The sequence below is a fragment of the Polyodon spathula genome, chromosome 26 (genome assembly GCF_017654505.1).
Source record: "Polyodon spathula isolate WHYD16114869_AA chromosome 26, ASM1765450v1, whole genome shotgun sequence".
Lineage (NCBI taxonomy): Eukaryota > Metazoa > Chordata > Actinopteri > Acipenseriformes > Polyodontidae > Polyodon > Polyodon spathula.
In genome coordinates, this window is record NC_054559.1 from 10,214,570 (window position 1) to 10,236,583 (window position 22,014).

At 37.7% G+C, this 22,014-nt stretch overlaps 1 protein-coding gene across 2 annotated transcripts in view; it reads right to left on the reverse strand.

Moving 5' to 3' along the window:
• Positions 1-22,014, reverse strand: part of LOC121300719 (protein kinase C beta type) — a 107,100-nt gene that overhangs the window by 60,584 nt on the left and 24,502 nt on the right. For both annotated transcript variants that reach the window (XM_041229445.1, XM_041229446.1), the window contains exon 3: positions 9,929-10,011. In XM_041229445.1, the coding sequence (XP_041085379.1) occupies positions 9,929-10,011 (83 nt within the window). The remainder of the gene's footprint in view (positions 1-9,928; positions 10,012-22,014) is intronic.

The window sequence follows — 22,014 nt, forward strand, 5'->3', positions numbered from 1 at the left end:
CCTCTTAATCAGGTAGCCACGAACACAGTAAGTGGTGTTTCATGCAAGCCCATTGCAAAAGACCTTATTATTCAAAAATACAATTAGTCTGCATAAAATACAGCTTTTTATAAACAGTCTCACCGGTAAGTATCACTTAGCAGCACATCATGCTATTGCTATTACATAAACTGGTCTTGCTCTGCAAACTGTCAGCTCCGATTGGTCAGCCAGCATGGCTAGTTTGTATGTCTGCTGAACACTGCTGCAAAAGGATGCCTTGAAGCACTTTAGCGAATCCATCAGAGAATGTGATGTGACATTATCTGGCAGTCTCACTCACTATAATGATAATCCCAGCAATGTACTTTCCTTTTATTAAAAGACTTGGGGAATGCCAGCACAAATCAATTAGCTAAACTCTAGCAGATCCTTTTAGATAACACTTCAAAGGATACAAAATGTCTACAGTACTATAAACTGGATCGAGAATTTGTGCATGAGAAATGCTACATCAAGTCTTGGGTGATTGAGGGGCACCCGCTTGACTATGCAAACAGCTTTAACAAGTGTTCCATCAGCAATCAGGAAATTCAATGAACAAGCAGTTCACTTTTTAACACCCCTGGTAGGGGAAGTGTCCTATGCAAAAATCAAAATGTCAAATGTCAAGCGAAGCAGTTAGAATTGAAAGTGGGTTATATTTAGATTTACTTGTGAAATCCACTGTAACAGCTTGATGCAGACTGTTTCTTAAAGACTGAACAGCTACACATTTGAAATCCTTCAGGATTCATTACCTACGATTTCTTTCATTATAAAACAAAACAAAAAAGATTTCCCCTAACCCTATTCTAACCAGCAATATAATTTGGGATACAAACTCATTCTGCGGCACTGTAAATTCTGTCACTCTACAACAACCTGCAGCACCCCACCGACAGTGTCAGCTGCTGAAAACAAGGTTGCTTTCTTCCACGGCTTCACACTGATATGTTCCTGCTAAATCAAGCAGCCATTCCGGATTATGTTTTTAATTTAATTCCTGGTACAGCGGGAGTGAGGAGGGCTGTGAGGCAGAGCAAGGTGTCCCTGCCTGGTGTCCAACAGGGCTGCCTGTGCCAGCAGTAACCCCAGGCCTCATAATCAGGAGCTCCATGTAAGCATTATGTTAATTGTAACCTTTTACTTAACTTTAGCGCATTGTGCCACCCGGTGGCCGAATACTGCAATTATGATTATATTTGTGTAGATCTGTTCATGGCTTCGAATAAAAGGCAGTATACTTGCAGAAACAGGTCAAATAGATAAACCCTATCCGGCAAAATGATAGTGTTATATGGGCCTGTAATTAAGCAATTATAATAAACAATATACTGCTACACACACTCACACAGATGGTTATCTGCATGGTTAGCCCTGCCATTATCAGTCTCCAGGCATGTACTACAAAGCACGCTGCCAATTCACGAACCATCTACTGAAATAAAACAAAAGTGTAGGAAAGAGGAGCCATTTGTAATGTCAAGTATATTCTGGAACAGCACGGCATGATAACAAAACAAACAAACATGGCAATCAATTGAATTGTTGTCGGTTGTACTGCTCCTAGTCATATATTGCAGATTGTTTGCTAATATGTTGGTAGAAGGTGGTGGTTAAGGCTGGGACAATGCCTCCTTTATGATCCTCGATACATCGATGCCCTTAAAAAGGTGTCACCAAAACGAACAGATGCAATCCATTTAGAGCTACTTTCAATATACTGAATATCTATTTGATTGGTGCCAAGTGGTGGTATAAGCACGAAAATAATCCATTGAATTTTTTTTTATTTTTTGTAGTGGCATGAAATTAATAAAATGAAACCAAACACAATGAACTTTTTTTTTTTTTTTTTTTGAACGGGGTGAACATAGAGGGAACTAAAAACAGACAGAGGAAGTAGTGTCAAAAGCAACACACAAAAAAAAAAAAAAATGATGTTGATCAAACGATACGATGGATCAATGCATCATCACAGCCTTGGTGGCAGTACTTAGATCTGCCACTGTTTAGATCTACTGCAGTTACAGGTTAATGCTAGCTACGATACTAAAAAGGCACTGCAAATACAAGTGGAAGTAGTACAGACTGCTCCATTCCGAATTTTCAAAGTTCATTAAGTCACCTAAATTTTCTTGGCACCAGGGACACAAGTTTCCAGATTAATAATTATAGTCACAATCAAATAGATTGACCTAGAGGAACATGCATTTTGACAAGTTTACCTTGAGGACTTCCAACAGACCTAATTCTAACACACATCGCCTCAACTTGGAAAGGGATTAAGGACCAGGTCAATCTTATTAATTAATGTTTTTAGTCCATATTAATGGAATACAAAAAGGCAGTAACTGATGGAAATAGGAAAAAAAAATAATCGAGAAACACCCTGCAGTATTAATAATCTTTCTCAATTCCTTTATTTTAGAACTATAATATACGATAACAAAGAGCTTAATGTGTGCTTTTGTGAACAGCTTAAACCACGGGAGCTTCTGAGTAATTAAACCTTCATTTGAAACAGTTTATTAACATGGGAGTAGGGCGAGAAGGAACTGAACTGCACGCTCTTAATTTGAGTGCACAGCAGGTGTGCATCTATTAATTTGCCTAGAAGAGATATTTTTAGTATGGCAGGACTAACCACAAACCTTTTTTTCTTATTACATGCTGAACCAAACTGCTCTTTAACAGCATGCCTGAGCAGCTTTACACAGGGGCAAGCAAATTAAGGGAAGGTGCCTGATTGTAAGATGCAAGCCTTTGAACATATTAGGAGGGTATGAGTTGTGTCAGTCCTGAGAACACCCATTCAACCACAGCAGTTGCTTTCAAGTCAATCAAAATCAGGAGGAAGAGCAGGTGGGCTAGGGTACAATGTGGATTCTGTCACAAGTGAAATAAGTTGTCAGGAGACAGCAATTCACAGAAATGCTGCTGGGCCCATTTACCAGTAACCCTTCCATCTATAGTGAGTCACACACTTTGCCAGTGGCATGCTTGCACAAAATTGTTATGAAAAATGCCTAGTTAAATCCTTCTTTCTGCATGCAAAATGTACAGTGAATGCTTCCGCCGATGGTATACTCTGATTTATTGTTTACTGTTTATTGCACTACAAGGCGGCAACCAAATTGTTCAAAACAAAAAGGTAAATAACAAAACAATGACATTTCAATTTGCAAATATCTGGAACGGGATTTAAACATTCGCCAGAATCAGCAGATGGCGCTTGGTCTCCTGGTGTTAAGACATCTTTCACTGAAGGCCACATGTACAGTAATCTGCAAAGTTAATGGTTGCAAAACCCAGTGGAAGCAGCACCCTGCTGTAAAACGAGATGCTGCATTTCAAAAGGAATATTACGATTAGTAAGAAGTGTCAGCTTCAACACTGGCTCTAATTTACTGAACTGGTGGCATGTCTACCATTCAGGGTGTCATGCATTGGATAAAACATTGGTCACACAAAGGTTTATTTTGCATAGTCCTTGACTAATGCGGGGTCTTGCATGGAAGTTAGTAGTTTTCATCAGCTTTTGTATTTATACTGCATTCACCAGCATGGTACTGTACGTTCTGTATCTGGAAGATGGATCCCTGAATGCTCACCTAGCTAGTTGTTCTATTGACTTACTGTACTTGACATCCTTTTATATTAAAACTGGGAAACCACACTTCAGAGTCTAAATTTCCAAGGACCTGCTGGGTCCCTAAATGCTTAAAACTATATGCCTACAAAACTAAAGCAAACATTTTTATCTTGTGTGATCTTTTTTTTTAATGTGCGATGTAATTCGCAAGCAAAAACTGTCTTTGATGCAATTCAAGGCTTGATTACAAAGCTGACTCTTTTTTATTTATAACCCAGGCTAGCAGCTTTGGATATTTCCATCTTTATTCCACTTCCCTACAGTTTATCCATTTCTTTCGCTAAGCTCCTGTCAGGAGCAACCATTCATTTTGGGTTTTTTTTAGTTAAAAAACTGACAATTAAAATTTATACCAGCATACTAAATGAATCAGACATTTCTTCCCTGAGTAGCAGAGTACCAGCGACTGATCTTCAGGGCTTTAATTTCATTCTCATGACCAACTTAATGCTGTCTGACAACCAAAGAAAAATTAACCTCCAGCAAAGTGTGGTTGTGATACGCCTTAAAATGAGAACAATGAAACCCCAGAATAATTCCTAGTGGTGCTGTGATGCAATTGATATTTAGATATAGAAGATGATGCTCAACTTCGCTTACGCCGCAGATGATATTTTCAGATAATCAAAATTGCATTGAATATACATTTACTGTACAGGAAGAAATTTGTTTGGATTCTTGAAAGTGAAGCTTTAATTTAATGGAATCGCAGCTGTCATTATTAATAATTATGAAATAAAATGAATTAGGTATTTTAGATCAGACATGTTATTTAAACCAACACTCAACTGTCTGTGCAATTTTGTCTTTCATTTATTTCATTTATTTATTTACATAAAACAGCCAATACATCACTTGCATCGCCCACACTCTTCTTAAGTTATAGTACCTTAACTTAAAATCCAAAGCAGTGGTGAAATGACACAGTAAGGCATAAGAATCGAGCCCTCCTATTGGGTAAGACATCTGATTCAGAGCAGGAAACACACTGCATTCATTTTGTTGCGTTACATTTTATAGGCCAGCTGGGTGATGTGGCAGGTTGCTGAAATGCAATATCCTTTTCTCACTACTGTTAATACACTCTCCATCTCCTAAACAAGAACATCGCTGTGACACAAAACAGTAGGTTTTTCCTTCATCTGAGACCAGTAAGCAGGGATTCCCAGAAGAAAACAGGCTGCACACCTCTTATTATACCAAGTGACTCAGATCAATTGCTTGCATTTATTTCTGTGGGATTCTATTTCGAGGGACAACCGCTTTCAAGAGTTTCAAGTTTGACAACACCAATTTTCTGATCCAACCCTGCAGGTTTAATGTGACTGTTCAAAGCTGTGTCGCTGGAATGTTCTTCTTCCCTGTCTGTTGGGAGAAGGCACTACAGTCTTTCAATGCACAGAGCTGTCATTGTGAGTCTACTGCTGAGCTGCTGGCAATGTGAACTAGCAGTGGGTGTTTCAATACAAAGTACCTTGGGAATTAATTCAACACAAATATTTACTTTAAATAACAGAACTGCATGCATCACTGATACGGTTTGGGGGGTGGGGATATTAATTATTATTTCCAATGGCTTGCCACAGTGAGCCACAGGAGCAACACACTCAATACTGGTGTATTCTTATATGCCACCTCCTTTTCCAAGTCTCAGTGGAATTTAATGTCCTCCAGGTGCCATCACTCACAATTCTCTCCAGCAGCTCCTCAAAGTCAGTACCCAGCCTCGTCTGTACTGAGGTTTTCAGTTTTTATTCTTTTTGCAAACTGGAGCAAATATAACTCCAAGAAAGAAATAAAGAGGGAAGCTAGAACAGCATCAATTATACATACAATAAAAAGCAAGAATACACGAAGGCAGTGTTGACGGGAACAACAAGTATCCCATTTAACAAGCAAACTACTAATGAGCTTGGCACCATGATGGAAGTGAGGTGCAGTATGCAAGAGGTCTAATCATAAATCCAGACCATTATAATAAACACTGGCAGAAACCAAACAAAAGGAAACCTTCTCTTATATTCTGCTGTGTGCCCTGCAGGCAATTTATTTTGCATTTCATTTAGGGAAGCGGCCATTAATGATCTTGTCCTAAATTACCTAAGCAACTTTAAAAGATAGCTGTAATGCGTTCTTGGTCCTGCGGCGTAAATGTAGGCTTCATTATTACACAATACGGAGGAGGTCAAAGGAGTCAACAGGACCAAATCCCTAAGTGACTTTTTAATTAACCCACTTCTATAATTGACTCTAAGTAATTCCCTTTGAAAACAATGAGGAGAACCAAACTGCCCTGATGCGGACTCCAATTTTATGCATTATGGCATTTGCCTTTGTCTTTACATTTAACAACCAAGGAGAAACCAATGAATGTGCCCTAGGCTATGACTTGATTACATAATAGCTATGTACTCTGCCAAGTCCCTTATTCGAGCCTGCACCCCTCACTGGGTATACAATATATTTAGAGACACTAGATTGAATTATTAGATTAAGGCATTACTAAATACATACGTAAATAAATAAATCTGTCAAGATATGTACACATAGCACAGTGATTCAGGCAGAACTTCACGCAGATGGACTTCTAATGATGCACACACGGGCTGTACATATTTCATGTTTAACATTTTGCTAAATTGGCACAGTCACTGAAAACGACACAGTCTAGGATGATATTTCACAGTGTAATCCGTGCCCAGTGAATAAACATGACACCTGCTGCCACAAGCATCCATGACTCAAGAGAAATCACAGACTAGACTATAGAACCCACAAAGTAAAAGAATTAAACTGCTGGATCATTTATTTTTAGAGGCTTGGAGCGATAATCGGTTGCTGAGGAAAGGCCTCTGCGTTCAATAAGGCAAAATAGCATGCAATAATATATTATACAGGAGACAGCACATCACCCACAAAGAACTGAATGGCTTCTACGGGTGACTATCACAGTAGAGTTTCCATTGATCTTAACCATAGTGTCTTCACTCTAAAACATTTAAATGACCACAGTTAGAGAGCAGGGGCTTTACCTACACCAACTGTAGAATTATGCTGATTACCCTGTCATTTAAAGGCATCCAGTCAAAGCAGATGTATGGTAAAATGTGATGCAATCTCCAATAAATCTTGCGGTGGAAGGTCATTGCTGGGAGTCTGCATTGGTCCACGGGTTACCACTGTAGTTGAAGTTGTTTTCATTATGAGTTGGAGCGAGCACACAAGCTCCCTGTTTGGCACATAACCGGATAGGGTGGGCCACGTTTTTGAGGACTCGAATAAGGGTGTGTCAGAAGCTAACCTTGGTTTTTATGGGCCTGGCACCAGGTTAATCACTTGCCCTTCCTGTAGTGGTATGACCTTCAAGTTAATATGAATGCAGAAATGTGCCAAACTGTAATATTCTGGGAAAAGCCAAGAGGGTACTGTCCTGTTTAATTCTGGAACTGAGAACTTTTAATCTCTCTTGTACAGCTTTCTTTTTCCCACTGAAAATGTCACTGTGGCATGTGAAAAAAAGAATGACTTTTCATTATCTGAGAGTCATGTTTCCTGACTCCCTTCCCAGTAGACCCCGATTCTATTAGCTGTAATAGATTACACATTATCTCCTCCTCTGGGCTCTATGGGATAGCCGCATAATAGAATCTGCAATAGTTTGGTGTCAGCTGCCTTTGTTTAAAGAAGAGAAAAACAACTACAGTGCAGACTCAGTCAGGAGGGGATTAGGAGAAGAAGTAGAACTTTCTGTTGCAATGCCCCCAGATGATAGAGATCAGTCTCTGGATAAGAAGTTCGATATGAAAGCATTTTTTTAAATTTTTTTTTTTTTTATTGCTTTTAGTATCAGGTATCTCTGTGGCAATAACAACAGGTATTTTCTTTCTTGAGTAAAACAGCTGTCTAGTTGCCTACTTGACTTTGTTTTCTATACATTTTACCATAGATTTTAGAGTGATTGTTTTAAGCCACAAATGCCACTTCTTTATTGTCATCCGAAATCTTTGAAACTTCATGTCAGTGCACACTTTATCATTTACTTTTATTTTCGATAGGCAAACCTTAAGAATTACAGCACTTTCTTAGTTTATGGCTATTGCTCCCTGGTGTTCTCCTTTTTTTCTCCTCATGGCCAGCTGCACAATGCTTCAAAACAAAGCAGCTTTCTTAGCATGGTATTGTTAAATCTATCATCAAAATTAGAAAATTGGCCAAGGAATGTTTTTCCAAGCAGTGGATTGTCCTTTCTTCCATAGATGTCACCTCTTGGGGAGGCAGTGAGTACATTTACTGTAATCAAGCTCAGACTGTTGACAGCAGCTCTAGCAGTAGCAGACACACATGGTAGGACAGAAAAGACATATAATGAGTGAGAACAGTTAGGAGGGGCAATGTTACACACAAGCCATATCATTATGTCTGGGAAAACTGCATTGAAAACAAAGTTAACACTTGATGGAGTGCAGTACTGTAAAAGACGCACAACACAAACTATATCAATATATACGCCAATAACAACATTTAAAAGCACACAATTAAATGTGGTAATAGTTAATTTAATTACATGATTGTAACCTATTGTGACAGAAATACAATGATGCTTGGTTGTAAATCTCCCTCCCAACCTATGAGGGCGCTAAGCAGCGATAATAGTTCCTTGGAAAGGAGCTAGGAAGGGGGTGAGACTCTGTCGCAATAACGCGTTGACCCGGAAGGGAAACGACCTGGCAGCTTCAGACTGGAGAGGCGGTTGCACTCGTTTACCTAGGGGTCATGTGTGACAGCATAAAAGGGGACGGAGAATCGTAATCTGTTCCTTCGCTTTGGTTTGTGTAAATAAATTAAGAGGGACTGCGAGAGACCCCGTTGCACGTAAAAAGCACCGTTAGTGTTTTGTTTGTTTGTCTTGTCTTGTGCATTACTAGACGGCTAACACAGTTCCGGAGCTGTCGCCAAGGACCAGCACTAAACCAGACAGCGCTTCACCACTGTCACAAAAATAAACTTGTATCACCCACCACGAGCACAACTGCACGCACCCAGGACTGGTGACAGTGTCTGTGTTATTGTGTGGTGGATACTGTTTATTATTTGGGACTGCCTTTCCCATGTTATTTACCCCGTGCAGTATACATTGGTGTGTATTGCTGGAGGGTTATTGTTTGATCGCCAGACCTGGAAAAATAGAATAAAAGCACCAAACCAGATTACAATTCTCTCTGTCTGCTTCTTTAACATACAGCATCAGTCCTGCACCTGTTTCAGCCATTTTGCCACACCTATGCAGAGCTAGGGACAAAAGTGTTGCATCACCCTACAGAATTAACTAATTTTGCTTCGTAAAGTCGAACGAAACCTGCTGACTAATGTTACGTTAAAATACTGAATTTTCCGTATATTTAACGAAAAACTGACAACTTAAAAATGTGACATTTCAAAATCTAACCTTTAAAATTTAAAATGTAACATTTTTCCTACTTTCACCTGAAGAAGAGACCTTTGAGGTCCTGAAAGCTTGTGAAGAATTATTATTTAGTTAGTCCAATAAAAGGTATCACATCTCCTTCTCTTTGTCTATCATCTCTGGGCTAATACGGCTACCATTTCATTTATCAAAATCTAACGTGAAATACTGTACTACTATTACGGCTTCTGGGAGACACTTGATTACATGTTGTTAAATAAAAGATCTACATTGTGTTCATGTAGTTCTCTTTTTTAAAATGAACGTCTCAATCCTAAAATTCTAGGTGATGCTCATTTTTAGCTGTTGGTTATGAAGTAGCAAACAGTACATTCTAATATTATGGTGTTACTGTTCTCAAACGTATTAATTTTTTTTTTTTAAATGCTGTGCAATTGCTCAATGCCACCCCATTTAATAATAAAATTTAATTCTAAAACCCATCAGCTATCTTAATGGCAAGCTGCTATGCCCAAGTGTTATTCACCTCGGTACCCAGCTCCCAAAGGAATTACCCAAACAGAGACTGGGTGTTTTAACCTTGGATTTGAGATCTTAACGAGACATTCTACCAGAGCAATTTGATAAAAAGATAGAGGGGCATGGGCATTCAATCGTTTGCATATCTTAAGGCTACAAGGTCCTATCAGCAGAACCACTACACACATCTTCTAGTGATGTCTGTTTTCCAAGCCTGCACCAACTGATATAAAAAAAAAGACAAAGAGGTATTAGACAGCAGGCAGGGTCACAGAGATAACAATGGACTTAAAGTTCAATTTACTTACATCAGAGTCTGGTCCCTTATCTGCACCAGGGCAAGAGAAAGTGACAAATTCATGGCAGCGTTTGTGTACCACAAAGCAGCAGACTGCAAGAAGAACAAAGAGGCATGTTAAATCAACAGCAGTAAATCAGGATGTGTTTATACCGGCCCGGCATGGCGTCAGGATGACAGTTAAAATGAGTTTAAACTGCATTAACAGTAACCCTACATGATTTCCCCAGATACCATTAATTTATATTCTAGACATTTTTTTATGAAACCGTGTTTAAAATGGCTCATCAGTCCTTAAATAAGGCTCTGCTATCTTTATAACATCTTTATAAAAAGTACCAACTAAACTAATTATAATAACTGTAAGCAATTATTTCATCTCACGGTTTATTTTGTTATTCAGAACTTTTTTAAAAGATGCAATAAGGATAGCATTAGTGCCAGAATTAAAATGTAATCCCAGGGCTATTGCTAATTGAACCCAAATGCATATTGCTGTAAGTTCACACTGTTTATTGCATGAATGTATAACAAGAGTTTTATTTGGTTTACACTTTTGATTTAATAAACACCCCTTCAGTTTCTCGAGGCACACAGCTCCGACTGTGAGATTAGGAATATAATGAATGGAAATGTATTTTACTGGCAAAAGTGATTATACCCATGCAGCCTTAAATTGTGATTAACCCAAATATCTTAAAAGCTGCATTGTGAAAATGTCTTTATTTTTAGCTAAAATACAGGGGGCAACTGCATGCAAGTTTGATTATGTCCAATTATTATTATTATTATTATTATTATTATTAATAATAAAATAATAAATAATTAGAATTATAAACCTTTCTCAATTTCCTGATCATTTAAATACAGCTTGAAATCCAATTTTTTAAAAATTTTGTGTGTTCATTTCCAGTTCTTATTGCTATTTTTTCTCAATCCTACCTGCTGTAACTCGAATCTATCTCTATCAATACAATCCTATAGACCTACTTTATTAATGACCAGGGTCAGAGACCGCGTCTTCATCTGTGCCTGCAAAAAGTTCACTCGGTTGTAACTTGTTGGGTTACTATCTTTATTTCCAGAAAAGTAACTCCTTTTAAAAGTAGCTTGACAGCTATTTTCTACCCCAGCCAATGTGGGTTGAACACATAACCATGTAATAACTTGGTAATAAGTGGGTAACTTATTACCCTGAAATGGTGGTTGGTGAAACATAGGTGTAATTACATTGAAATTGCCTGTGCCATCAGGTGACAAGGTGGGGTTCACAAGGCCATTTCTAAGTAATTACACTCAGGATAATGTAATTACATGGCTAGTCATGCCCTGTGCTACCAATGGAGTATTTTAAGCATGTGGTCATTTGCATGGACAAAAGTTCAAACAGTAACACTTTTTTTTTTTTTTTTTAAATACATACCGTCCTCTGCAGTTTTGGTTTCTATTAAATGTTTTTGTCTTCATTTTATTTCCATACCGAGCTATTTATATACACTGCACTTTTCAAATCAAAGCAAGTGGATATTGACACTGACTGGCACCACACGCACATGTATGCAGGATGAATGCTGTGCATTCCAGTGATGGTTTTCTGCAAACATTCCAGGAACAAACAGAAATAATTTTGATGGATGTGTTAGTCATCCTTTGGCTTTCTCCTTATTCGTTGCTAAACAGTTGCACACAACTCTCAGTCTTGTGGGTCATATGGTACTTCAGATGACCGCCATGCATTTGCATAAATTGCAGACTACAGGGTTGTCTAATTTTTTTGGCCAATCAGTGTATTTTGCAAATGATTGGAGTTTAAAGAGTTAACATTTACAATTGAATCAATGCAGAAGCAAACCATCTAGCTTACAGAAGTCTTGCTTAAAAAGTCCTGATGCAGATTTTGTCCTGCATTCCAAGAATGCAGCTGGGGGTCCTTTGCATGGCCAGTATGAAACCAGCTTTGTTCCAGAGTTCAACCTCTGCCATGGTTTCACATTACAGTCTCTCAGAACCCCCGTTGGGAGGCTCCATTTCAAAGTTCATTATTAATGAAATCATTAAATATACATGCAGTTAACACCTAGCAGCCTTTGGTGGTGCCCTGCTGTGCACACCAGGAACGTCATGACAGGGAAGATGAACGGAAGTTAATTGTACAGTCTCTTCAATTCAATTAAAAAGTCTAACATACTGAAAATAAATACCCTTCTAGTTCTCTTCTCTCTTTCTCCCCTATTCATTATCGTTGGTTTTATTAGGACAAATGTTGCTCATAAAACTGTCGCCAGGACCACAAATCCTGTCAGTGTGGATGTTGAGGTACAAACCTGCCTGAGACTGAGGTCAATTAACAGAGTTCCATCCACACTGTATTGCTTGTCCTATCATGAACAAAACTACTACAGTCTGGCTTGACCAATACAAAGAAGGATTGGGCTCTGGCTTTCTGAGGCTTGGGGGTGTACTTTAATCAGCTCTAACGCTGCCAAACTCAACTTCTAATCAAACTCTTTAAAGCCTCATGGTGGAGCCCCCAGCTACTGCATGCTGTTCAGGATTAAACCTTGCTGGTACCAGACCATTTATCACAGATGGTTTCGGTCAATCTGTTTCACAGGGTGAGATATGGCACTGCAAATGAAGACTGCAGCTGATATGAACTACCCTTGAAATCAAGTTGCCATATATATATGAGAGAGAGAGAGAGAGAGAGAAGGTTATATAAGGCTCTCGGTTATAATGTGCCTTGAATACAATGCTCCTACAGCATGTCCCCCAATTCCCTAAACTAGTGATTCCTGCAATATTTCTACAGTAAATACAATACCGGAGTTGTGCCAAACTGTAAACAAATTTTCAGTCTAACTTCTTCTGTCTCTCCCTTTCAACACAGTATCTGAACTAAAGAAAAGCTGTGCTGGCACTTTAACAGAGACATCTTATTCAGCATTAGTTTTATAACTAAATAAATATTAGGCCTATTATGTGGTTATATTTCCTAATGTATTTACTTTTTGTGCTGCTGAAGGAGCTGCAGCTTTCGAGGAGATGAGACACTTCAGCCCCGCTCCGGCAGCTGTACCTGGGGCGAGCCCATTCCCTCTTCCCCTATCCTAACCTTTGTATAAGTCTATTTTGGAGGTATTTTCAGGATGTCCTAAAAAGGGGGGAGCGACATACACCAGTGGGACCTATAGGCTTTTTCCTGAAATTGTTGTCTCAAAAAGGGATGGGGGACAACAATTTATACACCCGTTTTTAAGGTATATATACAGGTAAAGCCAAAAGTTTTGCATCACCCTCTAGAATGAACTAATTTTGCTTCATAAAGTATAATGAAGCCTGCAGAATAATGTTGCGTTAACATTTTGAATTACATATCACTTTGTAGTTTTCCCACATACTTAAGAAAGACTGAAAAGCAAACATTTAAAAATCAAACATGAAATACTGTGCTACTGTTGGAAAACATGGAATGGGAATTGATTAGCAGTTTGCTACGCATGTGGACTGGCAGAGCTATACTGGTGTTCTTTTCTGAAAAGAAACTAATATTGCAGATAGCAGACTGTTTGGTTCAAATTGCATGTACTGCTTACAACTGACAGAGACATTGCGTCTACAAGCTTCTTGCCCAGCATTGACTGCAAGCTAACGAGATAACAATGCTGTGGACTAGAAGGGAACAGGCTCTAAAGACTTCAGAGAGATCAAAAGAGATAATGCCACTAGGATTAAAGGGGGTCGCAAGAAGATAACAAAATGCAGATGTATGGACCTTTTGTCTCCAGGAGTGTGAAGAATGCACCGAGTTCAGAGGTTGTCACACTAGACTACACACACAGACACACACACACACATACACACTCACACAATAAATTAAATTACCTTTGCAATTGGTTAAGTGTCAGAGAAAGGGGAGGTGGACCATCTATACAGAAGGGTATTTAATGTCATGCAAACATTGTAATGATGAGTATTCTGTTTGTCCTTTACCTGGGACCAGACTCCCTGCATATTTCAATAAACCTGGCAACTGATTGAAGAAAAGGACTCTGTGCATTTTCTTGACTCTACTTAATCACCATCTATTTTTTGTAAGTTACTTCAACTACTATTATGGCTTCTGGTAGACTTTTGCAATATAAATTTTGTAGTTTCTTTGATTACATGATCGATCTAATGCTTATATAGTTTTTGTTGATTGTGTCTCCATCCTAAAATTGTAGGTGATGCAAAACTTTTGGTCATAGCTGTGTAATGACAGACACACAGATTTTTCCATCCAGCTGAAGGAGGATCTGTAGTCCGAAACGTCCTGTTACAATCAATTATTCACATTTTTGTGTATCTACACATCTATATATATATATATATATATATATAGACACATACACACACACACAAACACATAGTGATCTTGACTCAATAAATTTGACAATGATATGTTTAAGACTACATGTGTACAATATATGTGTATATAAATAATTTTCAGGACGTTTTGGGCAGCTGATTAAAAAGAAAAGTACTTTACTTGTCTTTTTAAAACAGCTAAAGTGGGGCGATTGTACGAAACGTCCTGAAAAATAATTATTTTTGAATCTTTTAAACCTTTGTACACATTTAAAAAAAAAAACTTTTCATATGCCTTCAATTTTACATAAAAGAAAAGTAGGTTATCCAGCAATGCTGTATAGCATGTACTGGATGGAGTACAGTTACAGGTTGTGTCTAAAAATAGGCTTACAACGTCACCTCAGACAAACAGTAACCAATAGGTATACTATACAATTTCATTATTTGCCTTGCTTTCCACCAATGTCCCGAACTACCCAAACACAATTCTGCACTGCAAAATTGTAACCGAATTATAATCTACATAGCAAAAGAAAAAAAAACAGAAACCTGTAGTTTAAGGTCCTTCCTATTCATTTTTTTTCATCAAAGCCATTTAAAAGTAAAAAAATGGATTTGTGAGAATTAAAAAAAAAAAAAAAAAAAAAAAAAAAAAAAAAAAAAAAAAATGCACTGAAGAATGACTTGTGTTATGTGGGAAGACAATTGATGCCACTCAGAGTAGCAATTTCTTAAGGTTAATTGCAAACTGTGTTTCCTTTCATTTAGTAATGAATTGAAATCCTTGAATCTACAGTAGAACTCATTTTTAGTTAAGTTATTTTTCTATTGTGAATCAAAGAGCAAAACAGATATGCAAGGTTCACGCAGTGCACTGACAACTTATTTTATAAACACCTGCATTCATGAAGCCTTGATCGCTGTGGAGTCTTATTGTTCTGCTTGTATACTTTGGTTCTGCAGGAAAATTAACCTCAGAAACCTTCTGTATTTTCCTTTAATGATGAGCACAGGTAACACAAGAATTCTGCCCAAAAAAACTTCTCTTCATCACCTCTTAATCGTATTAGATTAATACTGTAAATGGATGCAAGAGATCAGCTGTAGAACATAAGTACAGACAAACCTTTATGACATCAGAAACACACTGCAAACCGTCATTGTATAGATGCTATCTCTATACACCATGCAATCATGCAATAGAAGAATGCAGGTACAAGATATCAAACCAGCAACCTGTAGAAACGTGATCCTCAAAGCTGTGTCCACGATAGGCAGTGAGCATACTCTAATCTCAAAGCTGCAATACTGATGACGCAGTAGAGAAAATACTATAAAGTACATACAATCTGCTACTCTGTGATCTCAATCTTTACTTTTGTTCCATTTGATGAATCTGCATTTTAAATGTTATTTTGAAAAACAAAGTACTCCATTTAAATGATTTTAAGAGGAACACAAATGTGCCTAAAATAACAGATATCTTCCAGGACCACTGCTAGAGACGCTAACCCAATAAAAAAATATCAGACTGATTAAAAAAAAAATAAAAAAATCTGGTTTGTCCCCAGCATTAAAGAGACTGAAGAACTCCTGAGCCTTCAACCTTCACAAACATTTCAAGGGGAGCTACTAAGGGCAAACACTCCTTATTTTAGGACACCTAATCTCCCAGGTCTTGGGAGTGAAGTTTCCCGTTTAGAAACTGCAAATATAATATTGACACTGGAGACTGATTGGGGGGGGGGGGGGCGGGGGGGGGGGAGATTAAATTGGGAAACGCTTCGAGATTATGAGCCTGAGCAAAATAAAGAAGTGAGAAAAATCGACCGCCCGGAATAAGTTTTTTTATTCATTATTTCTAGATTCCTTTCGGCGAGAGGAGAAAACAACGTGGGGGGGAAATCTATGAAAGCTCCTTTCCGAGACGCGAAAACGACATAAAATCATATGAAAAGATTCTTCGTCTTTGGTGTTGCGAATGAGCTGTTGCAGTATAAGAGAGCAAAGGCATGTGAGGAGAAGAAAAAAAAAAAGGAGAAAAGGACATAAATAACCCTTTCCTGTTTATTATCTCTTGACAATCATTCGCTCTGTGTTTAGTGCCATTGACAGCATGCTGTGAGGAGGGGAAGAAAAGCAGCTTACTCTGGTCTCCTGCACACAGTTTGCTAGAAGCTGCATGGCTCCCCTTTAAATCAGATGTTGCATTTTAGCAATTATGCACACCGTAGTATGTGCATGACAGAACATGACACTGGTTCAGCACTGTGTGTACTGTACCGTTTATCTGCCATGGTCAAGCTCTTCATCAGTGTTAGTTTATTATTGAACAGAGAAGCTTACTTCAGAGATTGATGATCCTACCAAAGTTTCCATACACTGTGTTGTATGTGCCCCATTCGCTACCATTGCTGGTAGTGTTACGCGAGCTGTTCATTGTGTTGATATGTAAATAAATCCTGTTCGCCTGCGGGGAGTATCAACTTCAACCACCATCTTGATCTCCTGCCTGTCGCTCAGCAGTGAATGCACGCACCCATGGCTACTCTGTCACAAGCATGAATACCCTGCATCTTTCTAACAAGGTATTTAAGGGAGCTCCCTAATAAAAGCTGAATCTCAAAATAATAATCGTATGAACATAGTAAATTGTTACAGCTGTCTATAATGGTATTTAAAACTGGATTTATTTGTCCGACTTTAGACATGCGGCCTTTCTCTGGTCCCACCGATGTCGGATATACAACGGATTACTATAAAATTCCATTCTATTTATTTATTATATATATATATATATATATATATATATATATATATATATATATATATATATATATATATATATATATATATATATATATATATATATATATAAAAACGAGACTTGCTCTCTTTACTCTGAGAACAAACCACCTCCCCACCTGTACCTGGCTTGTTTGTTTGTTGACAGGTCCAACTGCAATCAGCTTGCAATTACCGTCCTAGCCAATATCTGTACTCTTATCTTCACATTTACCTTGTTCTTCTGGTGTGTTCATTACAAATGACTATGAGCACAGGAGCTTGTCTGTCTGTCACTGCACATTATTCTGTAATTCACCTCACCTTAATGAAGTTTGAGATGAATTATACTCTGACATTACATACCTGCATTATAAAATACTATCAAATAATATCAGATAGTGAAAACAATTTTGGCATTGTCAGATTATGCCCCCCTACTCACTGTAGTCTGAATTCCTAGCATTACAAAACAATCTTTATTTTTTTTATTTGCTAAAATCATGTATGTGTCTCCCTCCCTCCATCGGTCAAGCAGGAGTCCAGCTGTCTTTCTTTCCAGCTGTTTCTCTTTCTCTGTATAGAACACATGCCCTTTAAAAAGGACAAATGCCCTGATGAGGACATGCAATTCATCAGTCAACCACAAGCATTTCAAGCCTGCTTGCTCTCTTACTGTATGTCAATATTCCAAGAAGGCTCTGAACACTCAATCTATTAACTGGTCACCTACTGCAGTAAAATTACAGTGCAGAATAAATTCCTTGGTATTTACTCTGACCTTGATTCAAGGCAATTACAAATGAAAGGATGATCAATATTAGTTTTCATAGCTTCCAAGTACTTTTCTCAGCAGGAAAAAAAAACAAAAAAACATTGCATTTTATTCCATCTGCTTATGGAAAGTGTTTCTCATGAGCCTTGGAGCAGACTGACAACCAAAAGAGATTTTATTAAAATCATTTAACCCCACTGTAAGTCCGATACAGGGTTGGAAACATGACTCCCAAATGCATTGCTCCATTCCTGGTTTTACTGCAAGTTTAACAACACACCTGAGCTTGTTGCCTACTGTGGCTAACCAAGCTCGTAGTAAAACCTGAAATGGGTGAAACGGCTATATATTATTTTCATCCCTGCATTATATGATCTTGGTGAACCTACAGGTACCTAGTAAAATACAGGAATGAAGAAGATCCTGAACTATGTGTCCTTTTCGCATAATGCTATAGCTACAGAACATCTGTTGCCATAGACTTGAGGGAACACTTCTAGCCTAATGGCTATCAATCACTCACCACCCCAGACTTATACAGCCACTGAAGGTTTATTAGAAAACAATAAGGATGCATGCTTGTTGATGGCAGGATCTTACTGGAGTATAGCCTTGCATTCGACCTTGCTCCTCCCTTCCAGGAAAGCCATATATAACATTTACAGCAGTGGTGTAATGATGCACATAATGATAAACTGGTTAAGACACAATGTGTGATATAAACTCCACTTAGACACTCTTCCAGTTACCATTCATACAATAGTTAAATGATACCTCTAATACCTCTAATAAATTTTGCATATAGTAATGTTTTTTCTAAATTTAGGGAAAGTGGCTTAAGTTTTCACTTGCCAAAATTTTACTGTAAAGCAAGAATGGATCGACTTTCATTGTAACATGTATACAAATCTAGTTAAAGAATTAAAAAAAAAAAAATTGAATATTTCACCAATGTTAATTTTCAGAGATGGAGTCTCAAGATGACATTTTGAGGTCTTGGTCTTAGTCTTGATCTTGGCACGTCGGTCTTGAAAATACTCTCGATTATATTATAAGCTCATTTTCACAATAATTAATTTCTTTTTTTTTTTTTTAATTAACACGCACTCATAGACATAAACAGTTATTAACTGACAAAATATATGGTTTAATTACAAAAAAAGTAAAATAACCCTGATTAAATTAGGAAACAGTTTAGTTTTAAAGACAGGCCCAGTGGTCAGATCTCAGAAATAAATGCAGAGAAACGTCAGCCCAATATGAAAATATTCTTATTATTTTTTGATATGTATATAGATATATATATATATATATATATATATATATATATATATATATATATATATATATATATATATATATATATATATATATATCACATACATACACACACACAAAATTTATTAGAACACCTCAACATTTGTCATTTATTGCAAGAAAACCTCAATTCTATTTTAGATCAGTAATCAACAGGCACTTGTGAAAATGTTCGACTACTTTGTGTTTAAATTTGGCATCTTAACAAACAACTTCCAATTCTGAACAGTGTCATGCATTTATCCATGTGTGGCTATGAGTTTTTTTCTATTACTATTTTAAATTAATTGCATGTGTGACATTTTAAAGTCATCAGTTAAATTAGACAGTCACGAATTTTTACTACATTTTGACAATTTTCCAGGATTTTCGGTTAGTGGTTGGACTTAATAGGCACAACAAATCAAAACTGCAGAAGTAATGACACGTTTAAAGCATCAATTGTAATGGTTCACTTCAAGCAAAATGCATACTGTAATCTGGTTCCAGTGTCTTCTGCTGGTCCACTCTGAAAACATGTATCAAGTAAGCAATTCTTCAGTTAATTTTATATCATGCTTATAATCATCATCATCATAATCATCATCATAAAAGTGAATGTATTATTTTGCTTTATTATTTCTAAAAGTCTGATGTGAAAGATTATTTTAGAAGCCAATCCTATCTGTGTTTGTGAAAACATGAGAATAGAATTATTGAATCCTATGAGCCACTGAATATTACTTTCTATGTAGTTTGCCTATATACTGGTCTCGGTCCCAACATACCCACTCTCGGTCTTGGTCTCAACATTTTGGTCTTGACTATGTCACTGACAACAGTACATCTTTATTTGAATAATCCCATGGGGTATTGTAGTGTTTTTGTAAAAAAAAAAAAAAAAAAAAAAACACGTTAGAGTCAATATTAGGAAAACTGCAGAGATACAAGCAAGTTTCCATTCATCTTTCCAAAATATTCAGGAAGTGGTGAAAAAAACGCATGCACAAACACATTTCTACAACATGGCCTTCATACTACATTAGATAATTTCAGATAGTTTGTGGTTATGTATTTCGCTTTCAGCTTACAGTGGTTCGACAACCAGTCAGGGCCATTCTGACAAGACAATGTATTGTAAGCATTTTCCCACAACCATCAAATGCGAGTTTGTGCAGAGCATTTCCCCACATATGACAGGTCGTCCAAACAATACTGCATGCTGCCCCTGCCATTCGTATTCCAGCCATGTCTCTGGCAGGCTGTACATTGCCACAGCTGCCAGCATACAGAGAGAGAGGATCACCGCATCGCACCATTAGTATTATTCACCATGTCAGCTTCCCTGATATATGCAAACCCATTCACCAGTTTGAATACAGCACCCCAGCTCCAGTTAATATCAAGCACTCGGCAGCTCTTGTCGTATTACATGAATACCATTTTAATTTTACCAGTACGGGAAACACTTTAAATTAGGGTTGTTCCCGTCTGCTAAACTGACTGACTGCCCGGGGGCAACAACAAAAATTTTGAGAACAAAATAAACAAGAAACGTTTTTTTTTCTTCCTGACGATTGTTTGCAACACTGGTTCATTGTCTGAAAATACTGAATAATATGAGTGGATCCAGTATCTTGCATTCAGCAATGCAACCTTGAACCCATGATTCTGCTAGCAAACACCACATTGGGTTAAGCAGTATAATACAACCTTTAAGTGGCTGCATTACAATTCAATCTAAAACAGGGTTTTACTGCGAATCTGCCTGAGGTGTTATTCAAGAGGGTTGTGCTGTTTGTAATTGATTTAGTGCAAACAATTTTGAAACCCTAAATTATTTCAACTGGATAATGGTTTGATGCGTTCAATACGTCTGCATTTCGCACAAACACACAAAAATCATTCTTCATAACAGATTTCCAAGCTGTCAGAAATCTACTGCTTGCTCTAGAGCAGACATGCCAACTGACACACAAACATAAGCATATGATTTTAAGACTAGACTGTACTAAAACATACATAATGCAGTGCTACTGTGGGCACTGCAAGGAGGAGGAGGAGGAGGAGGAGGAGGAGGGAAAGGCCACTTAAAAGTTACTAATCCAAACTCTCAATGGGGTGTAAGGCCAACATGAGTACTGGCCAGATTGCCACTTGTTCAATGTGACAAATCTCCAATGCACGTAAAACTGTTCTCCAAAGATTATGTGACTTCTCAATGATTAATGTCTCCAATTCATTCAGGGAAGCCTGCAGCAAATTCAGCAATGGCCCGTAGTCACACAGGGGGCAGTGTGACATACATTGCAGATGTTTCTTATAAATGTGTCCCTGCAGAATCAGGAGTTTTCATACAGAAAAAAAGACAGGAAAACAGACAGACAGACAAGGAACATTAGGTACTCTATGGTACAAAGTCCACCTAAACAAAACATGATCTGGTCACAGGAGATGGCACAAGGAGCAGGAGACTTGGAAGAGCAAGAATGAATCCAGAGTCTAGAAACCCCAGCCTACAGTATCAGCTTAGATTAAATGATCAGAGGTTTCCTGGGGAGTTTAAGCTTCCTACCCTAAGAAAGTACTAGAAGGTGAACAATGATCTGCAAGTAACCTTCCTATACTGAACAGAAAGCAAACAAAAAAAGGCATGTTCACTGCTTCTGAGACTGAACACTTCTACAATTCAGCGATAACACTGACCTCTTACCGTTTACTGTTGAAGGAAGTGTTTTCACTCTTAATAACCATCCTTCAAATATGTGAAGGCAAGGATGCCAACATTAGTGAAGACTACACAATGTACATTTTTTTGTAAAACGTAATTGGGAAAATGGGTTACAGATTTCACTTTCAGTTTATTAGAATTTTCCTATCATGACATG